This window comes from Girardinichthys multiradiatus, chromosome 2 (genome assembly GCF_021462225.1).
Source record: "Girardinichthys multiradiatus isolate DD_20200921_A chromosome 2, DD_fGirMul_XY1, whole genome shotgun sequence".
NCBI classification, from domain to species: domain Eukaryota; kingdom Metazoa; phylum Chordata; class Actinopteri; order Cyprinodontiformes; family Goodeidae; genus Girardinichthys; species Girardinichthys multiradiatus.
Window position 1 is genome coordinate 25,822,493 of NC_061795.1, and position 16,147 is coordinate 25,838,639.

Here is a 16,147-nt window from a genome sequence, read left to right on the forward strand (position 1 = left end):
CAGTAATCCATTAAGTGACTTTGATTTGGGCTAAATCATCATATGTATGTTATTTCTATGTTTAAATACAAAGTGAGCTTTTGTTTCTCTAGCACATGTAAAACAGAAGTTTACCAAAGTGATGCACAATGCAAATAATTACCAGGGGCCTAATCACTTACGTATAAAGAAAAGTGAAAGAATAGAACAAATGAATAAATGAAATAAATAAAGAACAATGAGCATAATAAAAGCAAAAAATATCCTGTTTAACTGGAACGAAAAGCCAGAGTTTTAAAATGATTGTCTGTGTGGCCGGTCGTGGTTCACAGTTTAGGCAACACTGCTGAGAAAGCTTGGTCACCTCTACTTTTGATCTTTGGGTGTCGAAACACAATGGATTTGGACCTGCGGCTGGATAGAACAGCAAACAGAGTTACAGCAATGTAAGTGAGTTCTAGTGCAAACATGAATTACGGTTTTAAAGTCCATCGATGTAATCTAGAACTTTACTTTACAGAGGAGCCTTAGCTGGAATAATCTCTTGGACTGATCTGATTGTCCACTTTAAAACATTCATGCAAGGAATGACTGTTTGATGGGATGGGCAAGTAGATTTAAAGGTCATCACCAAAACAGTAAAAAATTGATAACATGCTTTTTGAAAATAGATCCCAAAGAAAGCATATAAAAAGAAAAAAGATCGACTCATTCAACCAATTTCTGATTTACCCCACAGGTGAAAGCAGACACAGAAGAAGACTCTTTTCTAAAAACAATAGTAAGAATAACTCCTACAATGCAATAATAAGTTTAATCAATTCAGAGGACTAAAGACATGAAATAAGGATACCGTGATTCACATTATCTAAGGCAGAAGAACAATCTAAAACCTTAAAGACAAGCAATATAATGGAGTCATCCGCTAAAAACAGATCACTGAAAACCAAGGAGAGCTGGCTGAGGTGTGATTTAAATTCAGTCTGAGATTTTTCTCCAATACCATTAAAATGTAGAAAAGACTGACTGGTCAAAAACAAGATATTACGTTTCATGTCACATTTTTGTATTTCACAAATTGTTTCATCACCCTGTCAATAATATACTGTATTTAACAGTTCAGTAAAAAAAAACTAGCAGACTCAAACATTTTGGCTGTTTTTAAGTTGGAATAGATCAGTAAAACTACCTTTTAATTGACCTGTGGTGTCCCATCAACACCATCAGCATAAGTCCTTTAAGGTTTGTTTTTTTAGTTGAAGTTAAACAGCACAGCATTATATACACTGCTCAAAAAAATGAAGGGAACGCTCAAATAACACAACCTAGATCTGAATGAATGAAATATTCTCATTGAATACTTTGTTCTGTACAAAGTTGAATGTGCTGACAACAAAATCACACAAAAATCATCAACGGAAATCTAATTTATTAACCAATGGAGGCCTGGATTTGGAGTCACACACAAAATTAAAGTGGAAAAACACACTACAGGCTGATCCAACTTTAAAGTAATGTCCTTAAAACAAGTCAAAATGAGGCTCAGTATTGTGTGTGACCTCCATGTGTCTGTATGACCTCCCTACAACACCTGGGCATGCTCCTGATGAGACGGCAGATGGTCTCCTGAGGGATCTCCTCCCAGACCTTGACTAAAGCATCCGTCAGCTCCTGGACAGTCTGTGGTGCAACTTGATGTTGGTGGATGGAGCGAGACATGATGTCCCAGATGTGCTCAATCAGATTCAGGTCTGGGGAACGGGCGGGTCAGTCCATAGCTTCAATGTCTTCATCTTGCAGGAACTGCTGACACACTCCAGCCACATGAGGTCTAGCATCGTCCTGCATTAGGAGGAACCCAGGGCCAACCGCACCAGCATATGGCCTCACAAGGGGTCTGAGGATCTCATCTCGGTACCTAATGGCAGTCAGGTTACCTCTGGCGAGCTCTGGCAGTGCTCCACCTGTTCCTCCTTGCACAAAGGCGGAGGTAGCGGTCCTGCTGCTGGGCTGTTGCCCTCCTATGGCCTCCTCCACGTCTCTTGGTGTACTGGCCTGTCTCCTGGTAGAGCCTCCAGGCTCTGGACACTACGCTGACAGACACAGCAAACCTTCTTGCCACAGCTCGCATTGATGTGCCATCCTGGATGAGCTGCACTACCTGAGCCACTTGTGTGGGTTGTAGAGTCCGTCTCATGCTACCATGAGTGTGAAAGCACCACCAACATTCAAAAGTGACCAAAACATCAGCCAGAAAGCATAGGTACTGAGAAGTGGTCTGTGGTCCCCACCTGCAGAACCACTCCTTTATTGAGTGTGTCTTGCTAATCGCCAAAGATTTCCCCCTGTTGTCTATTCCATTTGAACAACAGGATGTGAAATTGATTCTCAATCAGTGTTGCTTCCTAAGTGGACAGTTTGATTTCACAGAAGTTTGATTTACTTGGAGATATATTGTGTTGTTTAAGTGTTCCCTTTATTTTTTTGAGCAGTGTATTGTGTGTCTTGGAAAGGTAAACTAGGGGTTGGTGTCCAGCCTTGTTGGTAACATTTCCTGTATACATTTTTTCTTTGACTGTAGATATGGCCAATTTAGGCTGGAAAATGTTTTCTTGTTGTCTTGTTTACAAAGATCAGCACACATCTGCCCTCCCTGAATTCTATGCTCTCTTGTTTTCATATTTTATAAGTCTGCATTTTGGCTTGAAGTTATCAGTTGGTCTTTAAGTAAAATGACTTATTGCTTGGCCCTGTTTTCTCTTCATTCATGCAGCCTTCCAGTGTGAAACTGCACTTTTATTTAGCATGAAAAGAAGAAGAAATGATACAACAAAGATTAATTGGAGGATAAAGGCTTTAACTCAGCTCATGTCAAAATATTTTAAATTGGACGGAATAATTTGTAAAGAAATGTTTTCACAGTGTTGGAGTTGTGCCTTTTACATGGGTGTCTGTGTGTAACCCTGAAGTTTCTGTGAAGTAGGCCAGAACAGTGTAAACATCTGGCCCAGTCCAGGGCTTGCTGCCTGTTGAGAGCCATGACAGATGGGAAGGGAGCACACTGCTCTAACACTTCCATCTTTGAACGTATCGCAGTTGTCTTTCCTAAAATAGCTGTCTCCTCACAGCCTTATATGTGCTGGCCCTTCAGCGTGCGCCTGAGGGGGCATCATGTATCTAGGCCACACAATACAGGCAGTGAGTTCATTGTTGCACCCTAACAGCAGGTCTGCCTCTGCCCCAGGGACAAGGCCTTTCTGTACATCTCTGGGCTGTTCACCATGCGTCTCACTCAGCTCAACCGTGAGTGTCTCCTCCACCTTTTTTCATTCCTGGACAAGGACAGTCGGAGAAATTTGTCCCTTGCCTGTCGTCAGCTGCGCGAGGTCTACCTTGACCCCTGCCTCTGGAACCTACTCCACTTCAGCTCTCCTTGTCAGCTTAGATGGGACAACTATGTCCTGGGACCCTCACTGCGTTACTTAACTATATGCTGGTACTCCAGTAGAGTCCAGCTGGTGTGCAACATTGAGGACTGGTTGAAGACCTCGTTCCAGAAGGACATCTGCAGCAAACATGAGAGTCTGGTCAGCACTTTCCTGGCCCATGTGTGCCACATGTGAGTGTTTGTGTGTGTTTCTTCTTTGCTTTTTAAAGAGTCACAATAAGCTAGGAAACAGGGATGAAGAATATATTTTATGCTCCTGTCCAGACCCTGTCCAAAATTGTGTGAGGACTGAAGGACAATTTGATTTGGGGTTCCACTTGACATGTGGGTATAATGTTATTTCTCTGACATCAGCCAAGGATTTTAGTTTTCCATCTTCTGTCTTTGGTCATGCAGTGATGAACAGAGTAGGCGTTTCAGAGCAGACTCAAGAGAATCGGAGAGGAGGGGGCTGGTTACTATTTTACTTATCAGTTTGCAGAAATTAAAAAGGAATCCAGCACACACACAAGCAGCAGAAATTATTAAACCCGAGAAATTAATTGTCTGTTAACATAACATTTCTCCTCTGTATATAATACAGATACAACTTGTGCATTTGGCAGTTCTTTTATATCCTGAATAAATAAATCATAATCAGCGTTATGCCAGTTCACCCTGATCAAGAACTAATTCAAAGTTCAGTTCACTCTGTGAAACTGACTTAATCCAATTTAGAAGTATCAACATGAACAAGTTCTTATTCATCATTTTTATGTAATAAAGTACATAATATATATAGATGATGACGTCCTGTGTCATTTAGTATATTAATAAAATCATCACCAACCCTTCCGTTGCCAGCCTTTTAATTTTTTTAAATCTCTTTCATGTTTTAATTTTTCTCACATAAAACGTGTTTTAACGTGTTCGAACATTCCAAAGGTTTTACAAAACGATAGGGAAATTTTGAGCAATATGTTGCCCATTGTATATGATTTTAATAGCAGCCAACTATAAAGCATTAAAATGTTTGTGTTCCTCTTTGGTAAAATCCTGAATCTGTTTGAATTCGTCAGCTGCCAGAATCTTTACTCACATAAATCAAAGACGAAATATGTCCTGTTGACTCAGCTATACTTAACTCTAAAACGGTCAGTGAACAAAGAACTGACAACATTAAGCTGCAGCTTCAATGATTCTATGTACGGATAAACACTCTCTCAAGCATGCAAGAAAACAGCAGTCACCTGTCGCTTACTTTTATGGTTAAATCTCACTATTTTTGTATAAAAAAGCTAATGTTGGTCCTAAAACTTTTTATGTTTTGATCTTTTGTTCCTCTTATATATAGAACACGATTTAATGATGCCAGAGAAAGCTGCACTCAGTTCAAGTTCATTATGTAAGAAACAACATGGTAAGGTTTAAAGTTCTACAAAACGTTAATGCCACTCACTGACATGTTCATTTAAATGTGTTCTTGCCCAATACTGGTATTATTATATTACCTTACAATAAAAGTCAAAAAAGAAAATAATGCCAGTAAAAATTTGTTTAGGTTGGAGAAGGGTGCAGCCAGAACCAATTAACAAAAGAGAGTATGCAGTTTTGATGGTAGACAGGATTTGAAAAGCGGAGGTTAGTGATGCAAATCTCAGAAAGAAGAGAGCGACTGAATGCTCTGGACCTGCATGGTAGAAAGGTAGGGTGGGGGCACAGAAAGGTGGATGGAAGAGGAAGATCTGAGAGAAGCTGGACGGGATGTGAGTCAGCAGCAATTCACTGAGGTAGGAGCAGGCTTGTGGTTGTCCTTGAATGTGAGGAAAAGGATATTTGACCGGGAGCCAGAGGAGCTGCTGCAAGACAGGAGTGATCTATTTGGTGGAAGGGTTTCTAAAAGCCGAGTTCTCAACTAAATGTTTTGGTGGTTTTCTGAGGGAAACTGAAATGAAGCTAAATGCAAAAATCATTAAGGGATGTGACCAAGGTGAGGACAAGAATGACAGCACTTTAGGGGGTGATGTACAGACAGAGGTGTTGAACAAAACAGATTTAAATATGCTGACTAAGTGAAATTATTGCTGTGAAGATGGAATAACAGTGTGGTGTCAAGGATGAAACCATGACAATTAACTTGAGGGGATGTACAAACAGAAAAGCTATCTGTAGTGAGGAAAATCTATGAGGTTTGACTAAGATGGATTTGGAACCAAACAGGAGAATTTAAATTTCGCCACTGTTCAGTTTAAGGAAATTGAGTTCAAGAAATAGAAACGTTGACCAGGTTCAAGTTGATAAATAGAAGAGGTTCTAGAACAGAATCTTGGGCAACATTGGACTAAACAGAAGCTGCCATGGACTTAAAGGTTTTCAGCTACACAAAGTTTCAATAAAAGGTATCAAATAAAGAAAAAGGTAACATTTTGATTTTTGAGAGATTTTAAATCTGCTGCTCATAAATCCATCCATCCATCCATCCATCCATCCATCCATCCATCCATCCATCCAGCCAGCCAGCCAGCCAGCCGAGAAACATAGTCCCTCCAGTGAGTCCTGGGTCGTCCTCCGGGCAGGATCTCCCCCCCGACTCAGAGAAGGCACTCTACCCAAGACCATGGCCTCGAACTCGGAGGCACTGCTTCTCATCCTGGCCACTTCACACTCGGCTGCAAACTGCTCCAGTGAGAGCTGTAGATCACGAGCTGATAAAGCCAATAGGACCACATCATCCGCAAAAAGCAGATACGCAATCCTACGACCACCAAAACGGATCCCCTCAACGCCTTGGCTGCGCCTAGAAATTCTGTCCATAAAAGTTATGAACAGAATCGCTGACAAAGGGCAACCTTGGCAGAGTCCAACCCTCACCGGAAACGATTCCGACTGCCGGCAATACGGACCAAGCTCTGACACCGGTTGTACCCAACAGCCCGTATCAAAGGGCCTGGTACCCTATACTCCCGGAGTACCCCCCACAAGATTCACAGAGGGACACGGTCGAACGCCTTCTCCAAGTCCACAAAGCACATGTAGACTGGTTGGGCGAACTCCCATGACCCTCCCATGACCCTCAGGATTTGTTTGGGTCTGCCAGGTCTGACCAGCATCCTCCCCCAACATCTGAGCCAGCTCGCCACCAGGTAGTGGTCATTGGAAAGCTCCGCTCCCCTCTTCACCCGAGTGTCCAACACATGTGGCTGCAGATCAGATGACACGACAACAAAGTCGGTCATTGAACTGTGAACTATGGTGTCATAGTGCCAAGAGCACATATGGACACCCTTATCCATGATGAGCACAGAAGTCCAAGAACAAAACATCACTTGGGTTCAGAACGGGAGGGCCCTTCCTCCCAACCACACCCCTCCAGGTCTCACTGTCAATGAGCGTTAAGGTCCCCCAACAGAACAAGGGTGACCCCTGGACGGACACTCTCCAACACCCTCCAAGGACTCCAAAAAGGGTGGGTAGTCTGAACTGCTGTTTGGTGCATAAGCACATGCAACAGTCTAAACCCATCCCCCCACCCATAGGTGGAGGGAGGCTACTCTGTCGTTCACCGGGGTGAACCCCAACGTAGAGGCGCTGAGATGCGGGGCAACAAGTATGCCTACCCCAGCTCTGTGCCTCCCACCAGGGTCACCTCTAGAGTGGAAGAGTGTCCAACCCCTCTCAGGGAGACTGGTTCCAGAACCAGAGCCGTGCGTTGAGGTCAGCCCAACTATTTCTAGCTGAAACCTCTCTAGCTCGCACACCAACTCAGGCTCCTTCCCCACCAAAGAGGTGACATTCCACGTCCCAAAAGCCAGCTTCTGCAGCCGAGAATCAGACCGCCAAGGTCTCCGCCTTCAGCCGCCACCCATAATACATTGTACCCGACCCCTTTGGCCCCTCCCATGGGGGGTGAGCCCATCAGAAGAGGGACCTATGTTTCCTCTTCCTGCTGTGCCCGGCCGGGCTCCATGGCTAAAAGCCTCGCCACCAGACGCGCGCCAGCATGCCCCACCCCCAGGCCTGGCTCCAGAGGGGGGCCCCGGTGACCCGCGTCCGGGCGAGGGAACACTGTTTCTATTTGTGGCAATCATCATGAGGGGTCTGTCGGCTGCGCTTTGTCTGATCCCTTACCTAGGACCTGTTTGCCTTGGATGACCCTACCAGGGGCATAAAGCCCCAGACAACATAATTCCTAGGATCATTGGGACACTCAAACCCCTCCACCATGGTAAGATGGCAGCCCAGGGAGGGGACATTAACTCTTGAAGCACAATTAAAAATAGGCAGTCTTGTTCAACGTAACTACAACTTTTCAGATCTACATTCTGTGTAGGAACTCAAGCGCCGAGTACCACCTGTTGACCTGGCAGCAGCCTCTAAAGCTGGCCTCGTTGCTTGGCTTCTGACGTAAACAAAGCACAGGTCATGTTAATGACACTTTTAGGAGGTTTTGAGGTCTACTGAGCTCAAAACTGTGAACACAGATTTTAGTCAAACCCCCATGTTTAACTGAAGGTGCCAGGAAAAAAAAAATCACTAGAAACAGATGCTGTATCCAGAGCTGTCTGTTGAAACAAACCAAAAACAACATCTGTAAGACATGAAACTAATTATATAACCAAACACAACTGTTGGAACATGTCTAACTGTATTTACTGAGTGACGTGAAACTTGTATGTGATAGGTCATTGAAACTTAGCTCTTTTGGCTCTTGGCTTTGTGTGTGTGGCCGGCCCCATGCAGGAATCAGTCCACAGAGGCGTCATGAGGTCCCTGGATAATTTCTTCAAGGCAGCCAGTGATAACTGCTGATGTAAGGGGAGCTCAGCCACTGTGGCAGGCCAGGACAGAAGGGGGAGAGGAGGCTGCACATCCTGCATTGTGAAATTCGAGAAGCACGACACGAGAACTGTGATACGACTCAAAACTGGAACCACCTTCTTTTTCTGGGGGCTTGTATTTCAGTGCCTTTCAGGCGTATACTCTCTGCATGCTGATAAACCCTCCTAACAGTCTGAAAAGGGAGAGGAAACGGGTGCACGTGACAAAGTGGGAGGGTGCACGCAAGAGCTGTGGGAGTGATAAAAGAGTTATTTGGCCACAGACACTCCCAGTCAGCTGCAAACTGGAGATTTATGCTGGCAGGTGGAGCCTACAATTGGCTCTTTGTTGCTGTTTGAGGAACGAACATGTGCGTCTGTCTCTGCCTGCCTCCTCAACTCTGACGGCACGTTTTTGTCTATCTTTATCTTCCTGGGAAAACCAATAAGGACCAGCATGTCTAAAGGCTCCTTTATATTGTTGTTTTAAAATCTAATGCTTCATTTGAACAGATGTTTATAGGAAATAATTTATCAGGAACTTTTTTCTTATTATCTTGAGGTCACTGTATTAATTACACAACATGAGGAAACATGCTTGGTGCATCACACAAAGTAATATTCACTGTGGGTGGTGTTTGAAGTTTCGCCTCGGCCTTTGCAGTTGTACATTAGTTGGATCTTTCCAAGCTTTGATCTGCACCATTAAGCTAAATTGATGCTTACTTTTACAAAATCTGATAAAGTACATTCTGTGCTTCTATTTTAATAATACTTTCTGCTGCCAGTATAGACAAAGTTTTAGCTTCACATATTTTCCACCTAAGTCTGAAAGGCTGCAAATTCCCAAAATTCTGTTAGAGAAGCCTTTCATTCAAAAAACTGATAATGATTAGTCATAAATGTTCGTCTTAGTTTCTTAGACTGGCTCATGGGATAACTCGAACAGACAAAACAGCTTTTAGCTAAGCAAGCAGCTCATTACAGACATAAATACATGTTGGTGTTCTGTTAGTGTTCAACAGGAACCAGACAGCTCACTGAGCTGTTTTGGTTTAATTAGGACTGCATCATGTCTAAAACATAAACTGAATGATGAAAATGTTGCTGACACTATTGGTGTTTGATAAGTGGGAAAAAAGGTTATTTTTTGGGATTTAAAGTGTAGATAACATTCTCACTTATCATTATTTTTTTTAAAACAAAAGCTAAGCTGAAATGTGGAATCTGAAATCGGAAAACAATAAGAATGTAATTATATTCACACAGATGGGTTGCTGTCCCATCCATCTATTGTTTATACCCGTTTATCCTTGCAGGGCCACAGGTGCCTACCTTCCGTTATTACTCAGTGAAAGACAGGGTACACCCTGAACAAGTCACCAGTCCATCACAGGGCAACACAGAGACACACCATAAGGCACACACGCTCACACCTAGGCACATTTTAGAGGGACCAGTTATCCTAAAAGTCATGTTTTTGGACTGTGGGAAGGAGTACCCAGAGAGAACCCATGCAAGCACGGGGAGAATATGCATGCTCTATGCATATGCAGAAAGACCCTAGGATGGGATTTGAACTCAGGATTTAAACCCAGGACCTTCTTCTAATAATGTAATTGTGATGCAATTACTGAAATTAGCATCTACTCACAACCCTGAAGAGAACAGTGAAGAAACAGAAAAGTTAAAAAAGGAAAAGAGCTCACTGATGTGCCTAAGGTTATGTGTCACATTAGGCCTTGCAAAAGTATTCATTGCCCTTCAACTTTTTATATTTTGATAAATTACCGCCACTACATTGTAATCAATTAAGATTTAATATCACAGACAGAAAGAAGAGCATATTTTGGACGTGAAGGGAATAGGATTCACACACATCTAGAGAAATGTTTTTTTCTCTTCGTGAAGTGCAATGTCATTGCTCTACCACGCATAGTGTTCTTATGTAGGTCAAAAACGTCTTCCTCATGTTGTGTCCATGTGTCGCAAACTGCAAATGGGATTTCTCATGGCATTTTTTTCAACCGTGGCTTTCGTTTTATGGTTTAATAAAGGCCAGACTTGTAAAGTACATAACTAAAAATCGTGCTGTCCACAGATTCACCCATCTGAGCGGTTGGTCTCTGCACCTCCTCCAGAGTTACTGTGGGCCTCTTGGCTGCTTCTATGATTAATGGTGTTCTTGTCCGGCTTGTCAATATAGGCAGATGACCGTGTCTTTTTGTAAGTTTTGTAGTTTTGCTAGGTTGTTTCTTTTTTTTAGATGATGGATTCAACAGTACCTGTAAAATGTTTAAAGCTTGGGATATTGTTTTATTGAACTAACCCTGCTTTCAACCTCTCTGCAACTTTATCCCTTGTCTTGTGAAATGCTTTTATCTTTCTTGTCTTTAGGATGCTGTTTCTGACTTCTCAAAGCTGTTAGTTGCACTGGATAATGGGTATCAGAGTAAAGCTGCACTAAAAAATGCATGGCCACAGTTTTTTGAAATTTTTGAAAATTAATCCCTTTCTTTCTACTTCCCAGTCATGTACCCCAACACAAAAAGAATAAAAACCATGAAATTTCTCAAAACATTCAAGGGTTGTGAATACTTTTGTATGGCACAGGTAAATCTGTGTGAGAAAATAAAAAGTTGTATGCAGAAAAACGTTTGGTAGGACAGAAACTAATCCACACTAACTGTGAGTGTTGTAAGAAAGTGGGTTATATAACAAAAATGTATAATGTAATTATAATTTCTGTTATAAATCCCCGGGTAGTTTGTAATCTTTGCTAAACCACATTGTCATAAAAAAACAAATGAAACTCTGAACGCTACTATCAGCTTTTACTACACATCCTCGTCATGTTTTACTGTCAATATGGTGCAATATCGTCAGCTGATAAAGTGATAAAGGTCTTCCAACGGAGCGGCCATCCGGGCACATGACTGAGCTGTGTTTTCAGAGGTTACTGGGGCAGCGCACTTGCAATGCTGGAATATGTTTGGCTCACATGTAGGGAAAGCAGTAAGATTATGTAAGTCTTTATGTAATCTGCATCAGCGAACATGAATGACACCCCTGATCCGAGTGTCTGCCTGCATCCTCTGCGAAGATGGCCTGCAAGTGGGCTGCACTCCCATGATACTCATTTTTCAAAGTGTTTTTTGAAGGAAGAGCAGAAAAGCTCCCCTTTGTCTTAAAGAAAAACATCATGTAGCTTTGTATCATGTACGAAACAGTACTGGAGTATTAGTAACTACTGTATTATTTATTAAATACTATAAGAGAATTAGAGTGGAGACACAAAAAGCCTCAGTGGGCCACAGCATACAGAAAGAATGGATCGATGTGAGGATTAAACTCTTCAATCATTACCCAGATCATGTTTCTTTTTCTCCGTTTACATCTACCTATGTTTCCTGAGACTAGTTTGGACCTTAGCAGTATTCATCTGGAAAAAGCACACCAACCTGATAGCATTATATGTGTACGACTTGACTTGCTGCAGAAGGATCCATCTCTCCTTACAGTGTTATATGTAATGTCTAGGAACTGACCCAGCACACTTAAGTGAGTGAAAACAAGACTTTGACTGCTGTTTGTGCTGCAGGTGTCCTAACCTTCTCACTCTGACACTGTCTGGCTGTGCACACATAACCGACCAGGAGGTGGTCTCTGTGCTGCAGTGCTGCAAAAAGCTGCGCAGCCTCCGCCTTGAAAACTGCGTCCGCATCACAGACCGCAGCCTGCAGGCTATAGCCGAGCACGGGGACAACCTGGAGGAGGTAAGAGTGGATTTCTGCAGGAACATCACTCAGACGGGGCTGCAAAGCTGTAAGGAGATGAGACCGATCATCCAGTTGAGTGCAGAGAGGAGTGCTGATATGATTCCTGATATCAAGCCTGAAGAGAAGGAACCACTCGGGAAAGCTCTGCAGAAATTCCTGCAGTACTCCTGAAGGAATCTCAGACACCTTTATATGAGGACTTGACAGTGATGATTATGTATTTGTTGGTATTTTTCATAAATTGCTTTTACATTTTGATAACGTTTTGTACATCATATATTTGATTTTATAGATTTTATTTCTTACAAAGATCCGCTGAACCTCATTTATATTTTAGGTCTGATTCTTAAACTCACACTGGATGATTGAGCAACTGATTTGTTGTTTACCTCTGTTAATGATTCCACTCTTACATTTGTATGATCACTCTATCAGGACCTAGACAGCTTTGTTAAGACAAACACCAGAATTAAGAAAAAGGTTATTCAATAAAAGCTCACAATTGCCCTTGCCTTTCAGTGACAAACAGATTTTATCATCCTTGTTTTCTATGCACAAAAATACTAATACTGATAATATGCTAAATTAAAATTTGCCATTTCATGAGGAAGTATGCGTCAGACCATTTTTTTTGCAATATATTTATTGGTAGCAGTGACTTCCAGAAAGATTCCTGGGAAATTATGTTGCCAACCAACCTGTTCAATTGTAAATTTATTATCTACTAAAGTAAAGGTATCAGCACAGCAAATCCAAAAACACTAATGTATAAGTAACTCTTGAAGGGCTGTTGATGGACAAGATTTTTCTAGAAACCCAGTTCTACCTCAGTCTCTCTAAAGCTGTATGGAGGAGGAGCATGCAGGGTGTCACCTTTACCACAGTTGTATCTCTCTCTATGGTACAATCCTTGTATATGTGTTGGGCAAAGATCTGTTTACTGAAAATAATGGCTCTTAAAATAACATATACACTCACCAGTCACTTTATTAGGTACATCTTGCTAGTGGCATGTTGAAGCTGGGTTTGCCTTAATAACTACCTTAATTCTTCATGGCATACAGAAGGTAAAATGAGTATCAAACACATCAATCATTTTGTCAGTTTAAATATTTCTAATGGTACCATTCACACCAAATGTCAACAACCTAAGTGAGCCACAAATACAAACAAATCAAAGTAAGTTAGCCCAAGAATGTAGATATTGGTGAAAAACTGGAACGGCACAGGATGAGAATTAAACATATGAAGAAAAAGATGTGCAAAAACATCAGAAATCTGTTAGTATTTAGAAAGCATTGCTGCTGCCATGTGCCCCTGGTAATATTTCTGACAAAGGAGTCAAAACAATAATAAGAAGAGTTTTAATGCAGAGAACCTCAGAAAGACCCGGAAATAGCAGGTGGAATTTTATCCTATTAGAACAATATGTAATACACTTAATCACAATGGCTCTCTGCAGACTCACAGTGCAAGAATCCCCTGCTGAATAAAATGCATTTTGAAGCTTTTTTAAAGCAAGCGAAATACTAGAAAAATATAATCTGGTGTGATTAGGCCAAAGCTGAACTCTTTGGATGTCCTTGCACCCCCTGAACTTTTAAGATTAGAAGATATACTGTGTAGTAAAATGAGTCAAAATCACAAATGAGCTATGTATTCAGCTCAATTCAAAATACTTTATTATTCACCATGTGACTAGTTTCACCATACAAGAGACCTTTTGAAGTTGTCCTTACCAAGAAAGGCTTTTCCACAAAGTATTGCATTTCAAAAAGTGGGTTCTAAGCTTATTTCATTTGTCATTCCAATTGTTTACCACAGTTGCAGACAAATTTGCTTAAATTTCTTTGCATGTGTGGATTATTTGGGTTGTTGCTGATCTCTGATGCAAATTTTCTGTCAATAGAACCATAAGAAATATTTGATACGTTCAATAGTTATTTTATCTGTTATGGATTAAAGGTGCAGAAACCTTCCTCATAGATTTTGGTCCATGCTGATATCTTAACATCATGCAATTGTTGCAGATTTGCTCTATTAGATTGAGATCTTTTGACTGTGGAGGCCATTAGAGTACATTGAACCTGTTAACATGTTAATATCTATCTATCTATCTATCTATCTATCTATCTATCTATCTATCTATCTATCTATCTATCTATCTATCTATCTATCTATCTATCTATCTATCTATCTATCTATCTATCTATCTATCTATCTATCTATCTATCTATCTATCTATCTATCTATCTATCTATCTATCTATCTATCTATCTATCTATCTATCTATCTATCTATCTATCTATCTATCTATCTATCTATCTATCTATCTATCTATCTATCTATCTATCTATCTATCTATCTATCTATCTATCTATCTCCCTTAAATTAGTGTTTACCAGAATAGACAGTTAGGACTTCTGATTTCCACCACGAGGCACATTCGGATGCCTGCAGCACTCCAACACAAAGATAGTACTGAGTGTTAGACAAGCAACAACAAGACACAATCAAGGATTTACACAAAGGTGTGGTGTTTGTAGATGATTTTAAATATGTCACAGACTTATTGCCTGAGAGTTACAAGTTATTTTGTGTTGTTGTTGTTGATGCAGCCGCCAGATGTGATTTCTGAGTCATTTGGGTTACTATGAATCCTAAATTAATGCCATATTCTATTTACCTTAGAAGTTGGATTTGGGAATGATGACACACCCAGGTCCATATGGTTCCAGTTGCAAGTCAGAAAACCAGTTGGATTTTTCTGTTAATTGTTCTGCTAGCAACACAAGCTAATAACAATACAGCAACACATTTGCATGAGTTGCAACCCACCTAAAGTTCAAGAAAGGTGCATTAGTAAATGATCTTACACCAAAATACATTTAAAGCTACATTATTGCTGTAGTATCAACCTTCCAGACCACTCAGGTCTTCTGGTTCAAGTCAACTCTACTTCCCCAGAATCAGAACCAAACACGGAGAAGCAGCATTCAGTTCTTATGCTCCAGTAATCTGGAACAAAACTCGAGAAAACTGCAAAAATGCTGAATCCTTGAGTTCTTTTAAATCAAGGTTAAAAACCCATTTATTTAGAGTTGTTTTGATTGTTCTGTTTAAACTGTTAACTGAAAATCATTCATTTCAGCCTGTAGTACAACATTTCTTTACTTTCCTTTATCATGCAACTGCAATGTACTATTTTCATTATGTAAAGCACTTTGATTTGACTTGTTGCTGAAATGTGAGATACCAATAAACTTGCCTTGCCTAGTGCAGCTGATGCTAAGTTTTCTACACTGGGCAGCCATATTAAATCTTGAGGTCGTGATTAGAGAGAAATCCCTGGCCTATTCACAGAGGGCATTGCAGTTGATATTTCTGACTTGAAATTTAAAAAAATCCAAATTCCAAAATAAAAACGTATCATAGGTGACGAGGACCCGACCTCTTCCTGAAAGCAATCCAGAAAGATATGACATCAATATAACAATCCAGAGGTTTGGGTTTAAAACCATTCTGTTTATATCAACTGAAGAACCCACTCTTGTTGTTTAAATTAATATGTCCAACCTTACCAGGGAAGTTAGTAGTTTCTACTATTTTAATATATGTTGATTATTTGCCTTTTCTTATTTACATTTTCTTGTGTTGCCTTTTTTTTTTTTTTTTTTTGCTGTATGAAATATTGTTCATAAGAGAGTTAGTAAAATATAAACACTCACCAAAATAACAGTAACCAAATCTCTGTAAAATGCTGGAAGGCCTAATAAAGAAGCAGGTTTGGTCTGTTATGAGCTGAGTCAGCTGGAAATTATATGTTCACATTTCTGTGTGATTGACTAAATATTACTCCAACAGTTTTATACCTGATAGTTTAATCAAGAAGAAAAGTTTTATTTTCAAGGCACTGATCTAGACAAGAGATTTATTTGAATGTCCTGAGGGGTGTTTCAGCTAAAGGTTTGGGGAATGTCTCTTTCCCTGTGGAGATGATGTTCATTTGCATTTACAACACAGTGTTTTATACTTCTGCCAAATAAACCTTACAATTTCTGCAAAAAGTGATTTGGGGACTATACTAAATTACAAATAAAGAATGAGAAGATAAAATATTACTCAGCTAACGGTATGAAAAATAG

General features: G+C 40.6%; 1 protein-coding gene across 1 annotated transcript; it reads left to right on the forward strand.

Annotated features, from left to right (window-relative positions):
- Nucleotides 1-3,121: 3,121 nt before the first annotated feature.
- Nucleotides 3,122-12,612, forward strand: fbxl22 (F-box and leucine-rich repeat protein 22). The gene is made up of 2 exons (XM_047384592.1): nucleotides 3,122-3,598; nucleotides 11,825-12,612. The coding sequence occupies exons 1-2, from the start codon at nucleotides 3,261-3,263 to the stop codon at nucleotides 12,171-12,173; spliced, it is 687 nt and encodes a 228-aa protein (XP_047240548.1). The 5' UTR covers nucleotides 3,122-3,260; the 3' UTR covers nucleotides 12,174-12,612.
- The last annotated feature ends 3,535 nt before the right edge of the window (nucleotides 12,613-16,147 follow it).

What these genes read in the sequence shown, in the direction of transcription:
- fbxl22 (XM_047384592.1), top strand. Translation starts at nt 3,261, where the DNA reads ATGCGTCTCACTCAGCTCAACCGTGAGTGTCTCCTCCACCTTTTTTCA. An exon ending in CTGGCCCATGTGTGCCACAT is followed by an intron (nt 3,599 to 11,824) that starts GTGAGTGTTTGT and finishes TTTGTGCTGCAG; the next exon opens with GTGTCCTAACCTTCTCACTC.